This window comes from Anas acuta, chromosome 1 (assembly GCF_963932015.1).
Source record: "Anas acuta chromosome 1, bAnaAcu1.1, whole genome shotgun sequence".
Classification (NCBI taxonomy): domain Eukaryota; kingdom Metazoa; phylum Chordata; class Aves; order Anseriformes; family Anatidae; genus Anas; species Anas acuta.
The window spans coordinates 145,852,099-145,879,139 of NC_088979.1; the positions used below are offsets into that span (position 1 = coordinate 145,852,099).

Here is a 27,041-nt window from a genome sequence, read left to right on the forward strand (position 1 = left end):
CTGAGGCCCAGCAACTCACCAAGTTTAGATTTAAACAAACTCAGGAGTATTAGCAAGTGGATGTGTGGATAAATTGTCCATGGAGAAACCTGGGAAATGGCTCCACCTTCAGACGTCCCACACTCTGGAGGCCAGATTTGGGTCACTGGCGGCATATCTGATTCTCCGAGACCGTTCTCACCTTTTCATCTGCTAGCTGAAAATCCTCATTTCCTCCTGTGAGACATCACAGGTTCCATCGGAAGCAGCCCTGCTCAAACTGAGAAAGTATTTTCCTCTCCTGTGGATAAATGGTCAGAAATAACACAGTCCGACTGCAATGCATTTTTAATCTGTTCTGGTCTTGGACAACAGAATGACAAACTTTTTTTTTCTTTTTTCTTTCAGTTTTATAGATGTGTTACCAAACAAACAACAAAACAAGACAGTGTAACACAATGCAAACATGGAGAAACTCTGCCATTTATTCTAGCTCTTTATGATTTATAGCTGTTTCTGAGATCAGACCATTCACCAATGTCTCCTCCTTATACCATAACCCAGTAAACTCATTTCCAGTAAAGCACCTACCCATGCAATTACCTGCTAGTATGTGATTAAAAGCTTGACGTTTATTAGGATACACAATTTTAAATTAAACACAAACTTAAGTGGCTTGTTAAATAGGCACCAGCAGTACAGCTTTAATTGCTTTTGCTGAATTGGGGTCTAAGCCAGTTTAAGGCTGCTAGCTCTTGTGTCCTCTTGTTACCACAGGTTTCAGCATCTGCCTAGAAATCCAAAGCAACGCTTATCTGATGTTTCATATACTAGACAGCTCAGTATAAACCACGGTGAATCTCACTGGCCACCCATGGGAAGGCAGAGGGCAAATTAAGAAGCTGAATCCTGCATGCCAGGAGGCACGGTGTTTCACACACGAGTCCCTGTGCTGGAAAATGTCAGCAACAAAAAGGAGGAGGTCTTGCTCTCCCTCCGGCACAGGGAGTGGGTGAGGGAGGGCATCTCCTGCAGGGTAGCACTGAGTAACGGGATCCTTCACAGGCATCCTGCCCAAGTGAGTCTATTGGTGTAAATGGAAACTGCCCACAGGGCAGGTGCTGCCGGTGGCAGCGTGTGGTTGTTGAAGCACGTTGGTGTCTGTGTAAACTTCTCAAAGGTCAGCTGGGGCTTGGCAAAGAGATGAAAGGGAACAAATGAAACAGGGGCTCAGGCATAATGCAAAGAAAAACCAGGCTGATATTTGCAGCTGGTGCCCACACCTCTGTCGGCATGCCGGGGAGCTCCAAAGAGATGTGCAAGTCGCAACCCTACTGTGCTTCGGTGAAGCTCCGAGCTGAACATCCGACCATAAACACACTCTTCTGCAATGAGAACAAACTGCTAGTCTCACACGTGTAAAAATGCCACCTCAAAAGGAAAACTATTTACTTATTATTAAGGATACTATTAGCGACGTTTTCCAAATAGACTTGGGAGATTAAATAAAAGTAACTGAAAACTAACCAAACATTCAGACCAAACTTTAACTAGCGATAAGACACACAGACACACAAACTTTGCAGTGACTTAAAACAGTTTAATGTAATTCCAAGACAAAGTGTGATTACATTTCTACACATATACAATATGCATATGTGAGTTTACAAATTCTGATTAATAACTCGTTTCACCTCAGAGACCGAAAAAATGATCAAAAAGAAACCGTGAATAACAAGCTATAACATAGTTCACCACAACGGGACCTCCTTTCTCACCCTACAGTTAGTAATATTACAATTAAAATAACTATATTCTTCTATAATGTATTTTCTGTTAAAATCATCTCATAAATTTACAATGCTATTATTAGTTTCCAAGACTAATATAAATTCACTCCATTTTTCTACAACGAAAATGATTATTAATTAGAAGCACACAACGTCATGATGAAAAACACAAGCATTTTTTTTTAGTAGCAAGAACTTGATTGGTTAAGAATTAATTTTCTTGTAAAACATTCTAAAGCCAAGTAAAATATCCATTCTTATAACATACCTATAATATGAGACTAAGGAATAGGTTACATAGAGGTCTACAACACATCAGTTTGTTTTTTTGTTTTTTTTTGTTTGTTTTTTTAAAAGAAGAAAGACATTTTCCAAAAGCGAAAAAAAAAAAAAAAAGGAAAAAGAAAAAAGAAAAGAAGAAAAAAAGGGACAATTCACATAGGAAAAAAAAAAAAAAAAAAAAGCAGTACACAAGAAAATACTGTTGCACACAATAATTTTCACAAAGATTAACATGGATTAACACTCTTATTACAGAAACCGTACAGTGAAGGAACACAACGGCTCAGGGCTTTCATGGGGTATCTGGGCTGAGATGATGCTGTAGAGAAAGAACCATTCGAGATCCAGAGCTGGGGCAAGGGGCATCTTTTCCCTTGCAGTGGTGATAGTATTTCACAGCTTTTCCTCCCCTCTCTCCCCCTCAAGAATTTTGGTTCAGTGTACGTTAACTTCCACTTTCCATCCAGGGTGCGCTGGGCTTGTGGGCAGTCGAAAGGTATAAAATGCTCCCTCCGTTTCCCCCTTCCTGATTTTAAAAGGATTTTACTGTTTGTAAATAATGTTTCACCTCTTGGTTCGTTTTTAACTACCCGAAGTCTAGCCTCGTCAACTTCCTAGATGCCCCTCTTTCTTCTCTCCATCTCGCTCCCTCTCTTACTCTCTCTCTCTCTCTCACTCCTTTAATAAAGCTATTAATTACACTTCCGCTCCTTTCAGAAATTTGGTTTGGTATGAAAGATACAGGCTACATTCTGATTCTGCCCAAGTAGAGTCGGTACCCAAAAAGCCTTGGTTTCTTGGTTGGTGAAACAGGGGATGAGGAGATCCTTTTTACACCTGAAATGGTTGTGCCCTGGGATATCCATGGAAGTTTCATTTTGAAAAGAATACAGAGCAAAAATTAAAATTAAATAAAACACAAAATCGAACACAGAAGGAATAAAGGTGGGGGAGAAGGGGAGCCAGAAGTGTTGTATGTAACCAGGTGACATGGGAGCACGGCAGAAGCCTGTTTTTTCCTTTCCGAGGGCAGCGGTGCTATACGTAACCATTCGGGTTCTATGGGATGTGCGTTGCCAGTGGCCAAAACCCCTTCTTGCCTGACAATCTGCAAGCCAAAGTATTCAAAAGGACTGTCTCCTTCGCTTGAGTGTGCTGGTGTTTGCGGGTCTGACCCCCCCCTTAAGAACAAAAGGTCGTGCAAGTGCTGAGGGCAGCGAAAGGCGATGATTGAGAAAGGGGGGGGATGATCCCTGCCAGCCCCAGCGCCGCTCGTGGGCTGCCATGCGATGCGTCGTCGCTTTGGTTCCGTGGGTTACGGGGTGGGCACAGCAGCCCTGAGCTGCACTGGGGGATTGTATCAGCAGCCAGCGGCACCACGAGCATCCCCATTGCTCCTCTGCAACACCGCTGACCCCAGGCTCGCTGGGACCAGTGCCTCGGGCATGGGGCAGAAATGTAAGGGCCCCCTCTGGGGTGCCCAGGCTCCACCACAGCAGCTCGGTTCTTCACACAGACACAGATTTATGTTTTCAAATGCCAATTCCCATGCTTTCATGACCTAGCAGTACCATTTCGCCCAGCAGACATTTATACCATGTTCATTGGTTACTCGAGTGACAGAACACAAAAGAGCAAGCTAGACAGCTAGGCGAGACTGGGGAGGGGGTAGTGTGACATACCCAGATGCAAAGTACACCGTAACAGCAGCAGGGAGACAGCACTGATGGGAACTGACGCTGGCTAAGAAAACAAAGTTGACAAGGAGATGGTCAATGAACTTTGTATTTAGTTTACTGGTTCAAAAAGTTTCTGCGGTGGTAAGCACCGTTTGTAGTAACGGGGTGAACAGACGAAAGCCAAATTACAGCATTGCCTCTGAGTGGCTGTCATACACCACGCACATACACACACACACACACACAAAACCAAAATAAAACAGGCAATCACTAAACTCAGGAATTAATCATTTGGCTAAAGATTTATCAACAGTACAATACAATCCTTCCTTTGAATATCCTTCATTCTCTTACATGGGTATCTTCATCCAGATGAGGATCCTACACAGAACAGTGAATTTGGAAGTACTGCGCTCCCTGCTTCAACCCAAGGAGTTGGATAAAGTATGGTATTAAACGAGCACACAAACAAATAGCTTATCTGTTGGACTAGAGGTGCTAAATCTGCAACGTGGGTGGAGTGTTTTTCAACCAGACTTTGGAATACAGTGGATTACTTGATCTCTGGACTGACTTTCCAACACTATGTTATACCTCAGAACAGAATATACATATTAAAGACACACTTGTACTTTTCCATTTGTAAAGGGCAAAATTAAAAAGAGGCAGCTGTATTGAGTTTTTGAAGGTGTCACTTACAAACACAAGATTTCCCTTAAAAAGTACCAGTTTAAATGTAAACTATAAAACACTGTAATAACTATAAAATGTAGCCAGAAAACTGTTTAAGTAGCCACAGTCTATTATTCAGTTCATATTGGTTTAAAATGTGACTCATTAAATATCTTCTAGAAGGCCAAAGCATTTTACAGTAGCTATAAACATATATACTTACATGTGCATTTAACATCACAATTGATTAAAATACATAAAAGAGTAATCTATTCCTTGGTTTAACTTTTTCTCTTTAAAGATTCACTGTCTTCAGAATTCACTCAAGCAACAATGACCAGGGTGGGCATTTATCGTTATTCCGCCCATACAGAGTTTAGAGTCTTTGAATCAAAGTTCAAGCTGGCTACATGTTTTCAGAAAGGCTAAAACCAGGATGAATGCCCACATTTGAGGTAATTATTGCCATTAGGTCACAGTTTGCGTAATATAAGTGTATCTAAATCCTTCTGTAAAAAACCCGAGGGTACCCCACGGTCTGCTGGCATACCCTCTGTCGCCGTCAGGATCCCGAATCCTGACCGGCGGCGGGTTTGCTTCCAAAGGAGTCGGCGGTCCCTGAGCACCAGGCGCCCGGCGCAGCCGCCGACTGACCTAGAGCCCAGGCCAGCGAGCCTGCAGCAAGCCAGTTTTGGAAAAGAAAGGAAAAACAAAAATCAGAGGTGCCATAAAAGAGACAAATAACATTTCTGATCAGAATTCCAGACCAAAGCTTTTCTGTCTTATTCCTTTCCAAACAATTTGCTGGAGAAAAAAAAAATATATCAAAACACATCGGCATTAAATATTAACTCTATGCCAGCACTGCAAAAACTCCTTGGCTATGTTCTGAAAATGGGATAAGCTTTGCTTTTGCTCTGAGCATTGTTGCCCCATTGCTTTCTGTTTCAAAGAGGAAACCTTGTTTTAAAGAAAAAAAAAAAAAAGAAAAAAAAATCCCTGGCTGTCAGAAGTACACGCAAGTATTTACAAGGTTTGTGTGAGTCTGCACACGGTTCCCCTCACAGCGAAAGAGTTAAGAACAGAGATGTCACAATATTTATCAGTGCAGTAAAAAATATCATTTTTGGAAAAAAATATACCTTTAGTATTGCCTTTCTTAGATTAACTATGATAAGCAAAAGATTAAAAACAAAAACTTTATCCTCAAACACACATGAATAGTCTGTTATAGCAGCACTGCTAAAACTGGAAGGACAAAGCTAACCCGTAAATGAGAAACAGGAGTTTCAAACTAGAAATGCAGAAAGCCAACCCTCCTAGCATGCTTCGTGAGACCTCTGAGGAACTGAGCTCCTTCGCCGTTCGAGCCCCACTCCTGGCGCTGTAACGCACGGCCTATATCCCACGGGGCCCAGTGCCCGCGGGGCCTATCCCTGCCCGTCCTGCAGGCCATCACATGTGCTGGCAGCTTTCAACAGGCTGCCAAACACACCGGGGTCACCCCCAGGCACTCGGGGAAAAGCCACCTCTGTCACAGAGCCCTGGCTGGCGGCTCTCGCCTCACACTGCCCCGGCGGACAGCGGTGCCGCCCGTGGGATGGGGACCTGCCAGGAGAGGTCGATGCCGTGCTCCCGCCAGCTGCCCCAGCACCGCCATGTGCTGTAGGATCAATGCACCAGCTCTGGGCACTGCTGGGGTAGGGGTGGGGATCCCAGCAGTGGAGACCCCCACCTCCTCCTCCCTGCATGAGCAGCAGGCCAGGAGAGGCGAGCAGGGGCCAGCACATGCTTTGGGCACGGGCTCTCCTCACAGGAGAGCCAGGGAGGTTTGGGGACCAGGGGGGTGATGGGGTTGGGTGTCCAGGATTGGGGACCAACTGCTTTGATGTTCCTGTGGGACAGGCAGGGCTATGTCAGCAGGAAGGGGGAAAGCCTTCCCATCCCACGCTTTTCCTGTCTGTGTTGCCCACCCTGAGCAAAGATCAGTAATGTGGACTTTGCATACAGCTACCCCGAAACTGGCAGACCTCTCTGATGGGATGATTGCCACGCCGTGGAAGAGCACACCACAAAGTCCAGCACCCTCACCCAGCCGCATAAGGCCTGATGCTGCAGCACTCTTTGGGGTCTGACCCTCAGAACAAAACCAGCATCCCAAATCCCGAGAAGGAGGTACTACAGAAGCATGCGGAACACCCAGAAGCTTATCCCCACTACACAGCTCACAATTTCAACACCGCATTGTTGCCACTGATGCATCTTAATCAAGGCGAACAGCAATGAGAGAAGAATAACGTTTTTGACATCCCCTAAAGTTTAGGATAGCAGCAATATTTAGTGTGAATTTCTCTGCTCATCAAGCTAGCTACTTGAGACAATGATAGAAACTTGAGAGAGAAAAAGAAAAAGACAAACGAGGCAATTCCACAGTTTATCACTGCTGCCTGGCAGCTGTGACTTGTGGCTTGGTTTAATTTCCGTAGTGGGTGGGGGTCTCTTTCTCTCTCTCTTTAAAAAATAAAGTTTCTTTGGTTAAAGAAAAAGCTGGGTTTATCGCCCTTCAAGTTTGCAAATGGAATTTCCTTCAAACCAAATTGCAAGACATAATCCCTTGAAAATACAAAAAAGGAAAAATGTCAGATAGAAGTGTCCCTTCCTTGGAATGTTTCAGATATTATGACAAAACCACAGAACAAAGAGAGAGAAAGAGATCTGACAAGGCCTGATTTGTTGGGTGCAAGCAGGTACAACTGCTGAGGACGATGCAATTGCTTGTGCTCTCTCAAATGACTGGATTTGTTCCAGTCTGCAGTGGGAAGTGCTTCCATTCGGGTCTTCCATTCTGATCATGTCAACTGTTTTCTCCACTCCCTTCTACAGTCTGGTTTCACAGCAATAGTCTGAAGATCCACCCCTAAGGAGAGGCAATGTCCGTGCTTCTTTCTGCTTCCCCCATGCGAAGGAAGCAAGATGAGATGATGGCGAAAGGGACTGCCTTCTTGCCATGCCAGCCACAAGCCACCCAAAACACTTCCAGTATCTAAACATTCGCCTCCTCTCTCAAGTTTCCACGCAGTTTACTCCACATCCTCAAAGAGCACCAACCCAACCCAAACACGTCAATCCTGTTTCCTCCCCAAAGGACTTTGCAAGCAAAACAAGCTGGCTGTTATTATGTATGTGGCACTGATAGCATGCAAAACTTTTGCTTCCTCTGCTAATCTGATCAGGTTTCCCCTGTGACTACCAGCACCACACTTTCCCATACCATGCCTTTGTACAGGTGTGAGGGAGGAGGTGTTGCTCAGTGCCCCCGTACCCACCAGAAAACACAGCCCTCACTCGCTGTCGCCACACCACAGCAATTCAACGGCCACGCTGCTCATCCCTTGCCACCAGTGCCCCATCACCGCGATCATCCGGCCACCTCCAGCTGGCAGGTCAGCGACTCCAGCATGGACAACGTGAAAGGCCACCTCCTCCGACACGCAACGCATCGCTCCCCACCGCCAGCGTGTGCTGCTCTACCAGCTCCGCTGCCAAACGCCCCCGAAATCAGATTCAAGCCTGCGTGGGAGAGCAGGTCAGATGGGTACACAGGGAAAACACAATTAATACAACTAAAACACATTTGTGATTGAGATTACAGCCTTCCATGCTTCAACAGTCCTAGGCCAGAGAAGCATATAAACAAGTAATTAACTTGAAGGGTTTAAGTCTATTCTTCAGTAAAGCACTCAAGTGCATGATTAAGTCTCTGCTGAAGTCCTATCATTTTTTTATGGAGTTTCAATTCAGCCACTGCTTCCCCCCATTCTAACAGAGCAGGTGATGCAAATCGAAAACATAAATACCTACATTCTAGAGACTAGAACAGCTTAATTAATTTTCACAACAAATAATTATAAAAGAAAGGAAAATCTACATCAGGGACAAAAGAAAAAAAAAGGCAAACCAAGCATCCTGGCCCTGTGGACACCTGACTAATCTTTAGTGAGAGTGGAAGAACAGGTGAGAACTGCTTTTTCTGCTGCTGTGTTTTACCTAGCTAACGCCTGCTGTGTGCACCAGCACTGCTTATCCCATCCGTGACTGGACTGAGAACCATGTGCACTCTTCTACTGCAGTTCCTCTGCTAGTCCTGTTTCTGGAGAACCACGTATCTGCTTTCTCTTTTGGGAAAACCCAACCCTTACGATGTCGTGTGGCCTTGGGTTAGTCAAAAAGGCCAAATAATCATGGCCTGGAGCACAAATAGGGCTTGGTCTCAAATAAATGTCCTATCAAACAAAGTGATGGTGAGCCAGATCCTAAGGCCCCAAGGTCCTCATCTGCCTTTAATCCTACTCTCCTGATAGATCGTTGTTAGCTGGTGTTTGGTTTTGGCCTCTGAGTGAATGTTTCTGGATTTATTCTGAAATGCAGATGGGACATGGAGGAACACTGTCCCTCAGAACTGTCTCCCACAGCCGCCCCGCTCCTCCTAGGTTCTCATTCTCAGGACCACCTTATTTCCCCTTCCTTCTGCAGTGTTCACAAACACAGCAACCTTTCTGATGCCACTGATGGAGAGAAATAAAATTAATAACAACAACAATACTAAGAGAAAAAAAAAAAAAACACAAAGATTAAGGAATGCGTGTGCAATTAAAACCCAGAGTAAAATATAATAATAATAAAATAATAATCATAATCATAACAACCATACAATAAAATAACATTATCTTTCCTTTTCATGACACAAGCAGCATGACGCTCTCATTCCTGAACTGGTGGGACAGGAGAGGAATGCACCAGAACTTTACAGCGAGAACGGGGAATTATTTTCCTGCCCCGGATGAGAGGGGAAGTGTTGTGTTTCCAAAGGGAGGGGTAAGGTGCACAGGGTGCTGGGAGATCACATCTTCATCTACAGTATATTGAGCTGGAATGAAGGACAGGCAGGAAAAGAAAACTGTGCAAGGATAGCCCAGGAATCGGAGCTGGCAACCAGGAGGTTATTTGGTGGTTTGCCAGAAGACAACAGTCTTGTTGAACCATCTTGTTGAATCCGACATAGCAGGATCCCTTTTTCTTTCAGGCCAGCCACGTGCTCACCACAAGAAAATGTATTTGTGCTTGTCTTTTTGTTATCTTTTCCCACTTGAGAGAACCTCCTTCCTTATCGCCACCCAGGGAACCCACCCCTCGCCACTCTGTCAGCGAACCTGCTATTTTCCAGCATCTTGTGAAACGCTTAAATACTTCATGCTCTAGTTACAGGGAATTGTGGAGTGGAGCTGAGCAGCCATGTGGATTTCATGGAAACTTTCTGTCAAACTCTCTTCCTTCTCCCAAGCCCAACCATATACATGGGTACTCTAGAGACACTTCCAAATATTGATGCAGCAGTGCAACTGCTGTTAGTAGCAAAACTTCCCTCCTAAGCAAGCCCAGCTGTAGGGAAGGCTCTCTTCAGAAACCTTCAGAGAACAAGACCACGTAGTGCTCCTCAGTGTGGAGGACCCACAGTACCAACGTGCCCTCCCAGTCAAGGGGCACCACACCGCTGCAGGAAATCTTTCACAGAACTGGTGTGAGGGGAGGAAGGGAAACTCACACTGCCACAACCGTGTTGGAGTGGGTAAGGCCCAATGTCTCGCAATATTTCTCTTTCATTTAAGAAACCTGAGTTTGACTCTCTCAACTGGATTTTCCCATTCTTGCTTTGGGTCTGCTTGTTACCTTTCCCAACTCCCTCCCACCGATAGATGTAGTGAGAGATGATGGCAATGGCTAGTGTCTCCCCCTCCCATGGGCTAAAGTTTTGTTCCCCTTTCAGACGTACAACTGAGACAACCTGACGACTTGGGAGGACTCTGTCCTCCTACTCCACCGAGAACGTCGGCAAGCAGCAACATGAGAATTCAGTTTCCGGGGAGGAAAGCTGTTACTTCAACAGGAAAGAAACAGACCAATCCACAAACACACCTTCAGACCCTCTGGGAGTCATGCTGGGTCTCACAACCAACCTGGTCACTTCCAGCCCATCCAGTGCTAGAGAAAACACCCAGATATACACATTTCTAACCCCTACAAGCCTCCCCAACGCCTTGCCAAGTGAGCTAAGATTGACAACGTGGGGAAAAAAAAAAAATAACACCACCATCACCAGAAGAAGTAAATCAGCAAAAACAACCTGAAAAGAAAAAAGAGCTGAGATTAAATTCCGACTAGCCTCAGTCAGTTTCTAGGAGTACCAGTGGAAGTAAACCCTTAAACCGCGTCTGTAGTTCGGTAAGGCACTACGAGGGAATGATGTAAAACTAAGACTGTGACAGTTGTAATGGCTGTGCCGAGGAACACACCACAGAGAGAAGGCAGCATCTGCACACACACACACGCACGCACACACACACATACCTGGACAATCACATTTGTTACATGCCTATGTTATATCACTTTTCTTTGTGCAATCACATTGAGGAATAGTCTATTGGTATCGTTGAAGTTCAACACAAAATAGTAAAAAGGGTGTATGACCTGTATAGTGCTACATTCTACCGGGGGCAGCTAAAATGTCTCCTCCTATACTAAAACGGCTAGGGATTAAAAGGAAAAACTCCAAATAAAACGAAATAAAATGAAACTGAAATCCAACATACATTATTAGAGATCTCATTTAGGAATAGCATTTCTCAGGGATTTATCCAGTGTGTTTGAGGAAAGGGAAAAACAACCCCATTGCTTCTGATGTTGACCAGTGCTGCGTGGCCTGTTTTGCCCTGTTACGTTTCAGCAGATCAGTGCTAATCAGAATTTAGAGCACTGGGACAACATTTCCTCCTCCTCCCTCATCCTCCCTTACCCACTTTCTATTTCCAGAGAAAACCCAAAGCCCCACGTGTGCTTTGGGGTACAGAGACCGCAGCAAGGATGGGGCATAAACCCTTTGAAATGCTGGATAAATCCCTAATCCATATACCTATTGGATTAAAAACCTAATGGATTTCATTTTAGGTGTTCTGGACAACAAATTTCTAAATGTAGCTCACTATTGGATGAAAATAACCTTTAAAAGTCTATTGGTGAAGTTCTTCAAAACACAGGACCCGCTGGAGGGTCCTTCTGCTTCTCTCTCTCTCTAGTTTGGTGTAGAATGGTTGTTTTTTTGTGGTTTTATTTTTTTTTCTGTTCTTTTTTTCCATTTTCTTTATTTTTTTTTTTAAATAAAAATTGTAGAATTGGTTCTCCCCCTTCTTTCCTCCTTCTCGTTTCTTCCTGAAAGTCTCCTTCGTTCAAGTTTCACGCGAGCCTCCCATTGCATTGTTAGTTTGTCATGTTCTTCAGTACAAAAGCAGCCGCCTCGCTCCCCTGCGGCGGGTGTGTCTCTCGCTCCTTATTCCAGTGTTTAGATGTAAGGGTACTGGTTGACCTTGGTGGGGCTCAGTGGGTATCCAGTGTAGACTGTGGAGGCTGGAGAAGCACTGATATAGGTCTGATGGGCAAACTGAGCCTGGTACTGACTCGGGTGGATGGTGGGCGAGGGCAGAACCCGCGGGCCCATGCTGACAGGGACCTGGTGGACGATGCTGGCGGGGTAGGTGGTGTGCTGCACGGCGTGCCGCGCAGACCCCTGGGAGGCCACCAGGTGCGCGACGGTGCCCGTGGAGCCCAGGGCGGCCGGGGCGGTGTATGTGTAGAGGTGGGGCTGGGTGGGCAGGTGAGCAGCGGCAGCCGCGGCCAAGTGAGGATGAACTGTACCATGGCTGGGACTATTGTGCGGGAAAGAGTACGGGGCCTGAGCTATCGTTGGAGTGATGTAGGCTTGCTGTCTCCGGTGACTCCCTGTGCGATCGGTCGTGATGTGCTGCTGGGCCTGGATAAAGACAGCAATAGTGATAAGCGGTTACAAGACAAGAGACGACGGCTCTTTACCTCCTCAGCCGTGCCTGGGAGCCTCCCTGCGAAACCAGGTTGGCCTCAGGAAAGGCCCTCGTGCTCCTCCTGAAACCCTCAGCATCACCACGATCTTCCCTCGGAAACAGGCGATGGCAAAGGGTCCCTCCCAAGCCTAGCAAGACCTCGTAGCTTCGTACATTCACCAAAACGTCCCCCAGAAGGAGAGCAGAGTCCCCCATTTTGAGCCACGACCTGCTGACACAGCTACCATGAAGACCCAACCTCGGATGCTCGGGTCCTAAAAACGTCTTCCACAAGTCCAGTCACTCGCACAACACCCAGCTTCTGTCACTGAACTCTGATGATGAAATTCGGTGCACTGATAGCTCAGGGGAATGAAGTCACTTAGCTATGCCTGGAACAGGCAATTTATTTTTGTTCAGTTTGGGTCTTTGAGGTTATCACGTCCACAGTAAGTAGAATAACTACTTTATTTTTTAGAAGATAAAACCCTCGTCTCGATCAGATCCTGCAGGTGCCTGGTAGCCTCGTGCAATCAACTATAATTACTTTAGCACAGGCAACTTCTTGCAGTGGGACAGGAACAATGTACTTTTTTGGGGATTTTCTAAGTTGTTTTTTTGCATTGCACAATAATGTCAAGGAGCTTTCCCAGCCATTTGTAATTATGGTGTAGTCAGAGCATTAAATAACCAATAAAGTAGGAATTAGAAGGCAGGAAGGGCAATGCTCCATGTTATTTCCTTCTATTTTTCCAATTATTTTCATCCTTTTAAGCACTCCCTGTGCTGTCATTGTGGTCTGAAATGTGGCAGCCACAGTCCTCCCCCCCTCTTGGAAACGGCATTTTACCCATTTCCTCTATTTTCGCTCACTTTTATTTCGAGTTATTTACATTTTTAAATTTCAACTAAATTTTGAGGAGGGGGAGCGTTTTTCTCCCACAGACTATTTTCTTAAACCAGTTCTGCTTACATCCAGCTCTGGATGCCAAACGGCACTGTCCTCTGAGCTCTCCAGGTATTCTCCTCTGGATATGGCAGTAACTGCTCTAACTTCCCCAGTCTCATCACCTCACCTCAGGGAAGAGAAAGGCTCCAGGTGCAGCCCATGAAAAGGGCACTATTTAAGAAGCTCCCAGGGAATCCCCTGGGTGTTTTGGTCACAGACTATGAAACATTCTGGGAACGGCATGATGCCGAGTAACGGGATTTTTCCCAGATCTCAGATTTATCACAGAATGGATCAAACTCACAACATGACAAGAGGTCACATATGCACACAGAGGCTCAATTTTGCCTTGTCACATCAGACGGGGACTTATCTCCCACTCCTGCAGCGGGACTGATGCACTCCATTCACCTGAAGGACACTCTCCCTGTGGTTATCTACAGCTACAGAGATTCAGGCCTTCCTGCATGGTCCTGTCCCACTCCTTTGTGTCTGAGCCACAGCACCTCCTCTCTTACATTATTCCCACTCACACTGTTAGATCATCTGACTCTAAAACACCCAGAGTACTGTCAGCCCACTGAGGGGCAGGATCTGTGCTGCCTTTACTGCCTGAGGTAGAAGATCAAGGTCTGCAGCAATGCTGAAACCAGTCGATCTGACTCAAATGGGCCCCAACTATCATTAGGCTAGAACAGTACAGCCCACGCTGGAGGAGCAGTGGGTTGCAGCTGGATGACACACCACCAAAATCTGTCTCAGTTGACTTACCTGGCTTAGATTAAGAGGCTGCTGCTGCTGGAAATGTGCTCCTGGTCGCTGCTGCCTATAGGCAACGGCTCCAGACGAGCTCCCTGAAGAGTGACCGCTGGTGGAGGTCACGGTGCTGGAGGACTTGGACTTGTAGGAGGATGAGTGGTGACTGGTGGTGACTGTGCCAGGAAAGGAAACACATTTGTAGCTTATATCACATTCTTTAATCGCTCACCCTACCTTTTCCTCACTGAACCTCCTCCAGAGTGGCTTTTGGGAGGAGATACACAACAGAAGCAGGATAAGAAAATGGTTTCTCTTACTTAAGAGAATATCTCAGCAGTGCTTCATATACACAGGCCAGCCTGTTATCCTAGAGGCAGACAAGCGGACCTGATACCTGGACCCCAAACTGGGCCCAGAGGAGGTTTTACAGATACTTCAGAAGTGTGAGGAACTGTTCTGCCAGCAGAACTGTACGATGCAGGTACAAATCCCAAAGAGAGGAAGGAAAGAATAGTGTGCACAGCATATAAAAGCCCTGGCTTGGCTGACCTCGTGGTGAGTAGGAAGGGAGGGAGAAGGAGCTAGCGGGGAGCTCACCCTCTGAGCCTTCGTGTTCACCAGCGTTGTGTCAAAAGAAAGGACTGCCAAGTAGCTCAAAGCCAATTGCTTTGGGCCAGACTTCCACATAAGCCCCTTTTCAACACATCGTACTATCTAACATTGCAGAGGCTCTGGATGAGCAAACCTCATCGGTCCATAATGAAGATGCTGAGGAAATGTTCTTCCCAGAAATGTCAACAAGTTTGGATGAAAATGCACATGTGTTTTCAATCTCATACCCATTTTAAAGTAAACCTATGGAAAGGCAAGGAAGCAAAGGTTCACACTTGCATTTGGGAGCCTTTCACGTCAAATGTTGCGCTACAGGCTGCATTCTGCTCTTGGGTTTGCACAGAAGTAACTAGGAATAACACTTGCCCCTGTGACTCCTGAGTGTACCAGGGCACATAAATAATGCAATACGGCTCCCAAGAACAGATGTGTCACTTGAGAGAAGGGCAGGAGCACGGTTTCTTTGAAAAACAAAACAAACAAACAAACAAAATGAAACCGAACAATGAGATTCTTCCAAGATAAATCATTTATTTCTTACTAATTTTCTTGACGGAAGAGGTGCAATTTACCTGGTGCCAGGCTATCGCACTCTACCAACACCTCACTGGCCTGGGTTTTCAGTGGTGGCACGATGATTGTTCGGGGGTTCCCACTGCAGTGAGTCTCTGGAACCCCTTTGGTGTCGTAGGTGTTCCCGTTATTCTGCCCTGCGCGATGCTGCACGGCGTAAGGACTGTTGTTGCTGGACGAATCGGAGTAGGGGGAATCATGCACGGTGACGCAGCTGATGACGTTCTTCCTCTGCTTGGACAAGGTGCTGAAACACAAGCACACGAATGGGAAGAGTGAATGGGGAGCGATCGACTGGGAAATCACCAGAAGAATCTGCCCACGGCAGGCTAGCTCTGCAAAGGCAAAGCGCACCCTCAGTCCTTAGACAGAGGCTGCTTAAGCCAAATCCTAGGCTGCAAAACTCACATATTGCTATTCCAGGAAAGACTTTGTGGAGGTCAAGGAGTGAGTAAGACATTGTGGATAGATCTTATATTCACACCGCTTAGAATAGCACTGAACCAGACTGCCAGATTTATTTTCAGACTGCTTTTTATATATGTGTGCAGTAGAGGCCCAGCAGTTATACTATGCTTTGTTGCAAGTCTCACCACCCACACAAAAATGTGGCGGTTTCTTCCAGCCTTCCAGCAATGATTTAATAATAGATGTTACGAATTTTCATGATTAAATCCCATGAATCTACAAAATACACTCTGTTCTATTTACTAATATGCTACAGTGGGCATATATTCGCAAGAAGCATTTGAAACTGAGGAATGAATGAAGAGAAAATGAGCTATGTATTGCCCTACAGAAGTTTTTTTGGTTTCTTTTTCCAAATAAGCATTGAGTCTCTTGACTCTTGTGTGGATTATCAAGGTCCTGCTGCAGCTAATCTATCTATGACATCAAAAAAGTGATTAAAAAGGAACATCAACACTTCCAAGATTAGTGCTAGAAGTTCATTAGACTAGACTGCATGAGTACGATTGGGATTTGCTCTGCTATTGTGTCTAATTATTCCTGATGGTTTCTCCTTCCTGTTATGAGCTTGTTTAGGGAGAGAAAGAGAGAGCAAAAAAGAGGAGGGAGGAAGGGGGATGGTGAAGATTTGCTTAAATGGCTCACATCCTTGACAGTGCACAGACCTTGACTACAGAAAATAGCTGCTATGTTTCACTGATTGCATTATGTTGTTATGGCAACTCAAGTTTTTAAAATGATGAAAAGAAATGGATAGCACATAAAAAGCTAAGTAATTAGGCTTAATGGTGGAAACAGCCCCAACAGGAACAGAAATGCCACGGAGAAAAAGGATTCCAACTCCTAACTTTTTGAGTGCACACTTTACAGAGACAGAGATCCTTTTCCCACTGAGTCACATCTCTGTTCTCTCATGTTGGCAGGTCCAGTCCAGGAGAGAACTGATAAACCTGGCCTTGGCGTGTGGCATGGCTGTTTGCTCTCTAGTCTCAGCATCGCTGCATACCCAGGGAAAGACTGAGCAGATACTGAGAACAGTTTCTTTGCAAGGACTTCTTGCCGTATTTGTTTCTCACAGTGGCAAAGGAGCACTGGTGGGTTCCCTTCAACTTGTCCGTCCCAATGCCTCTCCAACAGCATTCACAAGCTGCAACTTGCTACTTAACTGCCAGGACTTGTCACTGAAAGCTGTCTTTTCCATTAGAGAGTGCCTTGGAGTGCTGCATTCACAAACAAGTTACCATCACCAACTTCTCCTGGGCTATCATCACAGGGGTCCAGCATACCCCAAAAATGGTACAAGACCACATTGATGTACTAGGGACTGTAAAAAATACCTTAAGAAAGGCCCCTGCTATCCTAAAGCATTTATACCTGCAACAGGGAAACAGAGAAGGAGGGGAATTTGAGGAACAAGCATCTGAAAAATGAAAGAAATCCTTGCAGGGTCTGGGATCTTTCAGATGGGGAAGGTGTGCAACAGCAAGTCCTTGTGCTCTGGCATTGCATGAGGAACTGGGTTAGGAACGAAAACAGCAACAGTTATCTTAGATGGACAGCTACTGTGTGTGAAGAAGGATACAGCAGTTTGGATATGGTGCTACAGAAGAAGAATATTAAACCAATAAAAATGACTAATATTGCATCAATATTCCTCTCCCCTTCAGTAGAAATGCCTCTAATAACACATTTATGAGTACCCACACTGCTTGCCCTTTGCAGCTACCCTTGGCTGCCAGTTGGGAAGAGATATATATTCTCTACCTCTGACAGTTATTACATTTTATAAAGAAAAATCAAGTCACTAAAGAGTTTTCTGACAACTGATAAGGTCTAGCTATTCTTTTACAGTCCCTTCCTTACATAAGGGGCTGAGCTGCTCAACTGGAAATACTTGCTGTCGGCTGATACTTGACATGGGAAAGGTTGAGCTGTAGAACTGGAAGCGTAATTTTTTGTGAAATTTGTGCTATTTATTGTTTTGGAATAGGCATATTTTTCACCAACTTGACTGAAGGTTTGCCAAAGCAGGCTCCGTGAGGAGTCTTCTCCTTCAAAATGTTGTAGCTCTTTGGTCACAGCACGAAAATCAAGTAAATCTGTTTGGTTAAACAAGTAAGTGACCCCAAACCCAAACCTTCCCAGAGAAAGGGACCCTAGCAGGATATTAAACCAATTTCATGGATGAGAAACTGAGAAGGACCTGAGCTATGGTTCTGCCAGACCTTACAGAAGTGGTTAGCCCAACTAATATGTGTTGTTCCACTGAAGTCAGCTGGACTATTCCCAGTAACGGAGCGAAAGCACATAGGTAAATATTTGCAGGATTAGGGCCCAAGTGATTAGCCTTTTGATTTAGCAGGCTGCATCATTTCCAGTGCACGAGGAGTCCCATTGAAGGCAGCCAGATTTTTTTCTTTAGAAAAGGTAGCAACCGCAGTTAATGCGAGGGAACGCAGAGGAGTCAATCGGGACTGTGCACACGCTGAAGAGCTAGGTACCTGCTGCACCGCAGCCTGCCTGAGAGATTAAGGGTGGGAATTTCAAAGGCATCAAAGGCCCAACTCACGCTGAAAATCAGTTGATTCACAGGCTTAAAGGCACACGTTAAGCTGAAATGGGGGCTTTTGAAAATTCAGCCCAGAAGAGCTAGCGTTCCCTCTCCTCAAAGCCTGCTTGCTAGCCAGCAACTGCCCTCCTTCCAGCTCCCTCTGAAGACTCAGCTGCTCTCCCCACCATACAGGAAGGCAGGAGCTGCCTGTGTGGGGTCCAGGCTGATGTATTGCCTTCCCTGCTCACAAACTATCAGGGCTGAGAGCTGTTACCTGTTGACACAGCACTTGCCTACTCAGCAAGCTTACTGTGTTCCTATAACTCAGCAACAGCTTTTGGGGATGTTTGTGCTTACACAGAAAAATACTATTAAAGTCTTGCCCCCTTCCTATTAAGCTCGCTCCAACCCTGGTAATTGCTTTCCCTCCTGCAAGCACAGTAGCAGCAGCATACGTTGATTTAGTAGCCTTGGGAGCCACTGTGTGTTCCTGGTCAGCTCGTGTGCCTGCCTGCATTACAGGGGTAGGTGTATTTTAATTCTCCAGAGGAAGGAGGGGGGAAAGATTACCAAAGTGGCACCAAATCCATCTACACAGACTGAAAAGCAGGAAGCCAGGAAGGCTTTTTTAACCCTTAGTGGCTGGAGCTGTGTCCTCCCTTACAGCAGCTGGAAAAAATAAGCGTTGCTTTGTAAGCTTGTTTTTTGTTCCTGAAGGGCTTGTGCTCAAGCTCAGATACAAAACAATTCACGTCCATCTAATGTGCAGGCACAGAGCAGCCTTAAATATGCAGGAGCAGCTCTCAGAGACAGCTCTCTAACATACATCACCCCCGTGAGTGCACAGTGGAGAGGAGGATGTGGGTCCCTATCCCCACAGCAAGGCAGGAATTCGAAGGAAAACCTGATGGAGGAAACAGAAGATACTTTGTGCAAAGGCACAGGGCAAGGAACTAAGGTGGGCATCTGGGATGCTGTTAATGGAAAGGTGCCAAAGGCAAACCTTGAGAATGAAACTTGAGAGGAAATTAAGGAAAAGAAGATGCTGAGTTAGGTGCTAAAAGACACCAAAACCATCTAACCACAGATCAGGACAAGGGACAACAACACTTGTAACGGTGCAGATCAAGAGGAGATTTCTAGTTGCAGAAGGCTCAGCCAAAAAGCTTGGTAATTGATAACATTGCATGAACAAGATCTTTCTTCCCTGAATATCTCAGGTCCCTCCAGAATCCCAGAAAGAGCAAACGGAGTCCAGTGGGAGCAAGTCTTCAGTGTTTGGTTTAGCTGCAGAGATGCAAACCCTTCAGGGTGGCTGAAGCTTTGGCAACAGAGGCTTCCAGCTCTCAAGGTCACCAAGATGGCCTTCCAGTTTGGGGAAAGAAGGCAGCTCTCCGCCAGCCCTGCCTCTGAACTGGTGTGCACGCACACCACAGTATGCTAACTTTACATCACCAGAATTTTGTTCCAGGTCTCTGAAAACTCATTACGATGAAACTTTTGAGTTTGCTGCTTCAGAATAATTCACCTACTCTAGGAAAGTATTGAGTCAGCCAACAAAAACTCGCACTGCCACTGCAATCTCTCTCTGTACGTTGAAATCCTATGCCACGCATTGCTCAGTGCTGAGAACATGCCCCTCTGTACAGCTCAAACTCTGTCCTGACCTGTTAATCTGCTCTTACCTTCTCTGTGAGCGTGTGATGGTAAGAAGTATTTATCAAGTACTACACTGAGGCCATTTTATTAGGCTACACAGCACGTGCTGTAGCTATTTAAGTCATTATCCTGAATTGCTCAGCAGGTTGTAAAGGTCCTGCTGCTGAAGGCTAGCTGAGAGAGCTACTGTCTATCTCTGTTATTTTAAGTATTAGTTGTATGTTGGTGCGTCTTCTGGAGATGGAAGGCACTCATCTTTTTACCAGATGACTGTGGTTAGTCAAGGTATTGCTATGCAGAGTCAGGCCATTATTATGCACAGCATAACACAGCCACACTAGGCTAGGTGTCAACAGAGAATTACAAAGGGTATTTTGACCCGCACATACAAATCAGCTAGCTGGCAAAAACACCTGGTTTGTGCCTGCTAGCAATTTCTATGTGTAAGGGGAATAAGTGCCCTCTGAAGTAGGCTCTACTGCCACTGCAAAATAACACAAATAAGGTAAATATGTGGAACTCACACAGACTTCGCTGTATAGCTTACCATCAAGGAAAAGGGAAAAAATCCCAACCCTGCAAGAATTTTGTGCCCATTAAGATGGGCAAGGAGGCAGGTACTCAAGTCTGTTTTCGTGATAGCTACGGCCAGTCTTTCTTTCTTTCTTGCCCAGGAAGACAGTGATTACTGCAATGGGAAACCGAGCTGGAGGAGTGTTACTTATGATACTAGCGACAGAGCAGACAGTAGAAAAGTGTGAGGCTCTGCTGTGTCTTTGGGTTGGAAAGCAGGTTAAAAAAAAAGGTTTAATTTAGTCAAAATGTTCCTTTTTTATTTGACCATTTCAAAATTTTTCCTATTGCTTAGTTTGAAAGAAGAAAAAAATCCATTAAACCAGAAAACAAAAGTCTGAGCCTTAATTAGTTAATACCCTAACATTTTCTTCCCCTTAAAAAAAAGTCAAAACTTTTGGCAATTTTAAAGCTTTCCTCCCTAGATTACACTGCATATGGGATATTACAAAAAAAAAAAAAACCTCAGTGTATCCTGTAAAAAGTCTTGGTTTTGACAAATTGACTTTTTAATCAGGAGTTTGACCCTGAATCTCTGACCATGCCTCAAGATGGTTCCTGTGGTATTGTCCCTGAGGTCCCTCCTCTGTAATTTCACCCCTGGCACAGGGACAGGGCCCAGTAGATGGCCCCCTTTGACAAGGCTCCATGGAGCAGCTCTTCCAGAGCCTACCTCAACGCCACCTCCCCAGCTCCTTCACCCAACAGGTGAAGCTTTTAGATGACAATTGATTTTAAAAAGATTGCACCAAACTACTCTCATCCTCGGGGTAAAATACATGTGGGCGAAGAACGAGCAAAATGCTGGCCTGCCTGCTCTGTCAGCTGGTATTGCATAAACATCCTACTTGAACATCTGTGTTTTTCATTAGGTAAAGGGAAATTCTGCCTGTATCACACAGAATTCTTTGCATTTTTCTTTTGACAATAAAAAAGTTGCATCTCCTGTAGTGGAAAAGCTCTTTTTGCTCCTGTGCTAAGACTGAGAGGCCCTTCTGTCTGAGCAAATCCAACCTGCTACAGCAGTATCATGTTTTATCAGCATCACCAGTCTTTTTCAAACTGAGACTTACGAACTCTTGCATCTTTGAAGGATCTACTACTTCTCACAACCACAAGTACCTTTAATCTCTCTTCACCAAACAATCAGTAAAGCAAACATTTCAGTCTCATGGGTCAAAGAGAAATTTATAACCCCGTAGGAAATAAGAGAAGGAGGTGCTGTAGCCAATTCAGGAGCTGATCCAACCTCAATGAAGTTAATCCAAAGACACCACGGGTTATCAAAAAGATGGAATCAGGAAGTTAACTGTGACTGATCCACTGCCATATTGTTTCTCTATTCTAGTCTTGAAAAAGCTAAAATTACTAGGCTGTCACTCACAACATGTTTCACATTATTCCTTATTTTTCATCCCCACACCACAGCTACTGCCCAATAGCATAATATTTGCATAAACATGGGCAAGACAACACATTTTGCACAGTTTCATGTTAGACTCAGTCATGGAGCCTGAACATTTCAGCACCAATTACGACAAGGCATAGACCTCACTGCCACTCCTATTTTTCTTGGAGACAAAAAATACATGAGTAAGAAAACTAGGAGATACTTTCCTAAATGCAATGCATTTTCAATAAAACAACAAATTAATCTTTGGCAGGGGCAAAGTTAATTGGCATTAAATGCTGATACGGCTTCCTTGGCTGAAAGCGAGACTCTTACTCTGAGAATCTGGTCTTGTATCTACCCAGGTCAGAAGGCTCTGAGCAGGCCGATTTTGCTCTCCCTGAGACTTTAACCGAAAATTCCCATTCTGACATACTGTTTTCCATCTGTGTCTCTATACCCCTAATTCTCCACTCGCTCTGGTTATATCTGCATGGACAATTTAACTCACTCTGGAACTCCAGAAAGTGCCTTAGAGCAGCCCGTGTCCATGCAAAATGTCTCTACATTGCTTAGAAATTAAATCTAGCTCTTAAGCTTTGGCCTTCCAGGAATGCTGTAGTCCTGGCACTCTGTATAGATATGCCATATGGATACAAAAAGTAGCCAGGGATCTGATCCCAGGCAGGAACGTGTCCTGAATATGCTTTAGTTACATGAAAGCCAGTTCATTTATGTAAGCCTGGCTCCTGGGACTACTTTCCTAACCCCTCGGCAGACCCTGCCCAAACATTTAAATACCCCAAACTCCCAACTTGATTTCCAGACATTTTCCAGAACTTTGTTCTGCCTGTCTCCCTGGAGAGGTGCTGAGTGAAGAAGCTGGTCAGATGGCAGCCAAGGTGAGGCAGAGAAGACAACTGTTAGATGAAGTGGCCCTTCCTTCCACCCTACTTTGGGTTCAAGATGATACCCAGAGGGTAAGTTTAAGTACTTGCACATGATTTTTCAAAGCTTGGGACCAGCACCATGGAGCTGCAAATAGCTTCCATGACCCCTGAGACAGATGTCTGCCTCCTTGCTGCCTAGCTTCAAAACCTCAGTCCTTAGTTTTCAGTAATAATTTTGTATCTTCTTTTGTACCTTCTTTTCCTTTAAAAGCCCTGGAAAAGGGGACTCTATTCTAGTCCTGATTTCCACTCTGACTTTTACCCCACCCCTTCTGGAAATATACTTTCTTCTGCCTGCCAAACTAAGGAATACTGCAGCAATTATTATTTTTTTAAGCTGAAATATGTGATGCTGTCCTGTGATCAGTTCCCCATTACGATAATTTCATTCATGGTGAGCTTGAATTTGGGAAGCACTTAGCTCTCTCTGCCTGGTGGAGCTCACCGGTAAGGCAAAAGGGAATGGAAAGCAGAGGTGGTTGGTGGGAGGCAGGTTGAAATTGTAGTCCTAGACACCTGAATCGAACAGCTCTACTTTACAGATCTTTAGCTCCTTGAGGCCAAATGCATCTCATCTGTTCTGTTCGTATTTGCAGCGTTCCACTTTTCACTGCAGCACAGAGATGCAGAGATAAAGATAACACCAATGATTAAAGTAAAATCTGCCATGGAGCATGTCCTAAATAAGAAATAATAATAACTCTCGCCTGACGGTACTGGAAGGATAAGGTTAAAAACTTCCTAGCTCAGTTACCCACATAAAGATGGTATCATTATTCAGCTGTTTGCACAGCTACTTCTCCGCAACTTAGAAAACTGAGTGATATTTTGTGACTGGCATCAGATGGGAAACCTAGAGTGCCTGCATGTGATGAAAGGTGCTGAAAAGACAGTCCTGGAAAATGAAGTCCTGTCTCATGCACAGTAGATGATCAACAGTGGCAGCTGTCCTGTGCCGCACTGCTTACTTGTGAGAGCTAATTCTCTGAGGAGCAAACTCCTCACCACAGCCTTTATAGCCTCTATGCCTCTCTGCAGAGTCAGTCAAAAAGCCATCAGTTTCTGCCACTTAGATGACAATGGTTCTGGGATGTTTTGAAAACACAGTCAGAGCTGAGCAACCCTCATGCAAATGTGTTTACTCTTATTGAGCGTTTATACCACAAAGTTTAAGTGTTTTCAGGACCTTTTTATAGAAAATACCATGTATTAAAGGTGTCATTTAATGCTCTTTACAGATGCTTGGATCACTTAGAAAGAGAAAAGGCCATTTTAAACTACCTTCTTTTCAAGCCCTTCTTATTGTCTTTGCTTTAAATAGCTGTCTGACTTAAAGGGGATCATTACCACAGAACTTCTAGAACAGCCTTTGAATAGTGCTGTGAAATAGAAAAAACTATTATTTGCTCTTAGAGATGAGAAACCATGGCACAGGGAGACTGTGACAGCTCTCCAGGATCACACAGCAAATGTATGGTGTGGTAGGGAACATAACCAGGTCTGCAGGCTCCCCAGCTAGTATGTTGCCCGCCTCATTATCTCTCCCCCCAAATGAGAAACCTGGGTGCTAGGATCCAACCGTATCTCCTGGGACCCTACAGCTCTTCTCTGTCTCTTTTTCTCATCAACAGAGAGAAGAGCAGAGCTGCTGCTCACCTGGTGGGTGCATGCTTCTGCTCCTCCTCTTCGTCGGTGTCGCTGCTGATAGTGATGACACTCACTGCGGGGCTAGGGGTGTCGGGAATGATTATCGTCTGCCGCTGCCGCTCCCGCGTGGTGCTGGTGGCCACGTCGCCCCAGCCGCAGGTGACGGAGGTGCTGCAGGCAGGGCTGTTGTGCACCATGGCACAGCGAGGCGGCGTGTTTTCCTTCACTCGTTTCGACCGCTGAGGCGAGCTGATGGACTGAGAGGATGAAACTTCGTAGGTGGATGCGTTTCTGGAAACAGGAAAGGCCGTTAGTTGGTTAAATCTCAGCTTGCTCAGATGCCTGTTGCCACAGCTTTTGGTTCCTGGCCTCTCATTCTCTCACACTGATTTACGGAGTCTGGGAAAACTGCAAAATTGGCATGGTCGCCTCTTCAAATGTCAGAGTGCCTCACATGACTTATTCTTATAATTGGCTGAAAAGTACCTTCTTTTAGTAAAAAACTCAATTTTGTGTTCCCCATAAATTTCCAAATGAGAAATGCTGCCTCCCAGGAGTCCCTGGCTACAGCTTGTGCTGGGAAGTAGAGGCTGCTCACACAGCCCAGACGTACAAAACACAGGCAGGCACAGAGTGCCTGTCACAGCAGGAAAAAGTGCACAAACGATAGATAATTCCTTTCTCCTGTACCTGATGAACTGCAAGGATGCATTGTGACCAGGTCTTTGTTTCTGGCCAGAAAAAGCTAGAAATAAAATTAGAATTTATTGTGGAAAACAACAGTCATTTATCAGGAAAACTGATTTTCTTAGTTGAAAATTTAATTTTCCATTTAAGATTTTTTTTTTTCAATGAACGTTTCCTGCCCAGTGCTTCATCCTCTAAAGTAGTGGAGTCCCATGGATTAGAGTACCCAGATGGGAAGGCAGACACTCAGTTTCATTTCATTCCCATGTGAGGCAGCAGATACAGCACATATAAATCAGAAAAAAAAAAAAAGAACAATCTTTCCGTTAACACAGTGAAAAAAGAACCCAAGCCCTGTTTTTTTCCAATTCATCCTATTTCAGTTTCCCTGCCTGAAAGTTGTAAAGGACCCACCTGGGTAAGAGATCTAAGCACTGAATCTGTCCACTAAACAGTGCAGCACAGGTTTGCAGATGTATTTACCAAAGCCCGCTGACTAAAGCTCATTTCATTAATTTCCCACATTTTCTTTCTTCCTTTTTTTTAAAAAAAAAAAAAAAACACACTTGTATTTATTCTGCTCATTGCAAAGCATTTGCAGATTCAAAAAAAAGGGAGAAAAACAAAACCAAAAAAACAAAGTTCTTGTTTTGTTCTACAGTCAGGTCTGGGTTGCATTTCCAGTGTGGCCTGAAAGCTAACAAAAGGAATAGGTAGCATCTATCACAAGGAAGTCATTATGGACATATCGCACTACACCAACTTACACAGGGTCTTTTGCATAACAAATGACTGCACAGGAGCATTTGCGGTGCCTTCTGAATACCAATGAGCAGCCAGGAGGAGCATGTTCCTCGTTTGGCTACAAAAGCTCCACAATTAATGGAAACCTACAGCCCTAGAAATCCACTGCTCCGTCAGTGTCAGTGTCCGACTCCTCCTGGACACAGGCACCCTGCCCCGGCAGAGGGGAGGAAGAGGGGAGGCCCCGCACGGGCACGTTTGTTGCGACAGGCGCGTTATTTTGCTGGCTTGCTGGGGCCGTAGCTGCCTCTGCTCTACATTACGAATGGACTAAGACAGCTGGAGCCCACCCAAAGTAAATGCAACATTAGAGAGCAGACAAATGAGAAGGATTTAAACAGTGGCCTCTTAACTAGAGTCAAATTGGTTGTGAACTCCAAGCTCCGCTGGCCCCAGTCCAGTCACCCAGGAAAACCACAAGCTCCTGTTTTTGCCACTGCATGACTGGTGACCCATTTTGGTTCTCTCCCCTGCACTGTTTCTTTCTTGCTTTTTTTTTTGAAAACAGGAATGTAGCTCAGCGGAGGTGCTAGTTTCACAGCCCAGAAGACTTTCCCCTGAACAGTTGCACGTAACTCTTAAACGGCCTTGTCCTCTAAGCAAGGCCACATGGCTGTGACAGGCAGTGCAGTCACCCCACCATTTTGGTTGTCCCACATAACATAACATGAACGAACACCCACTCTCCTTCTTGCAGAGCCAAATGCTCCTACCTCCAGTTGATAGACCCCAGCATCAAAGGACTGCCCCTGAATGAGATGCCCTTATAAAATGATCTCTGTTTTATCACAGAATCACCTAGGTTGGAAGAGACCTCCAAGATCACCGATTCCAACCTCTGACCTAACACTAACCAGTCCTCCACCAAACCATATCCCTAAGCTCTACATCTAAATGTCCTTTAAAGACCTCCAGGGATGGTGACTCAACCGCTTCCCTGGGCAGCCCATTCCAATGCCTAACAACCCTTTTGGTAAAGTTCTTCCTAATATCCAACCTAAACCTCCCCTGGTGCAACTTTAGCCCATTCCCCCTCGTCCTGTCAGCCAGACACATGGGAGAACAGACCAACCCCCACCTCACTACAGCCTCCTGTAAGGTACCTGTAGG

The 27,041-nt window shown here is 45.2% G+C and overlaps 1 protein-coding gene across 5 annotated transcripts in view; it reads right to left on the reverse strand.

The window, feature by feature from the left end:
- Positions 1-1,558: 1,558 nt before the first annotated feature.
- Positions 1,559-27,041, reverse strand: part of HIPK2 (homeodomain interacting protein kinase 2) — a 132,476-nt gene continuing 106,993 nt past the window's right edge. For all 5 annotated transcript variants that reach the window (XM_068663651.1, XM_068663623.1, XM_068663661.1 and 2 more), the window contains exons 12-15: positions 24,450-24,731; positions 15,202-15,449; positions 14,030-14,190; positions 1,559-12,263 (exon numbers count right to left, since the gene is read on the reverse strand). In XM_068663651.1, coding sequence (XP_068519752.1) covers positions 11,796-12,263; positions 14,030-14,190; positions 15,202-15,449; positions 24,450-24,731 — 1,159 coding nt within the window. In that variant the 3' untranslated portion in view covers positions 1,559-11,795. The remainder of the gene's footprint in view (positions 12,264-14,029; positions 14,191-15,201; positions 15,450-24,449; positions 24,732-27,041) is intronic.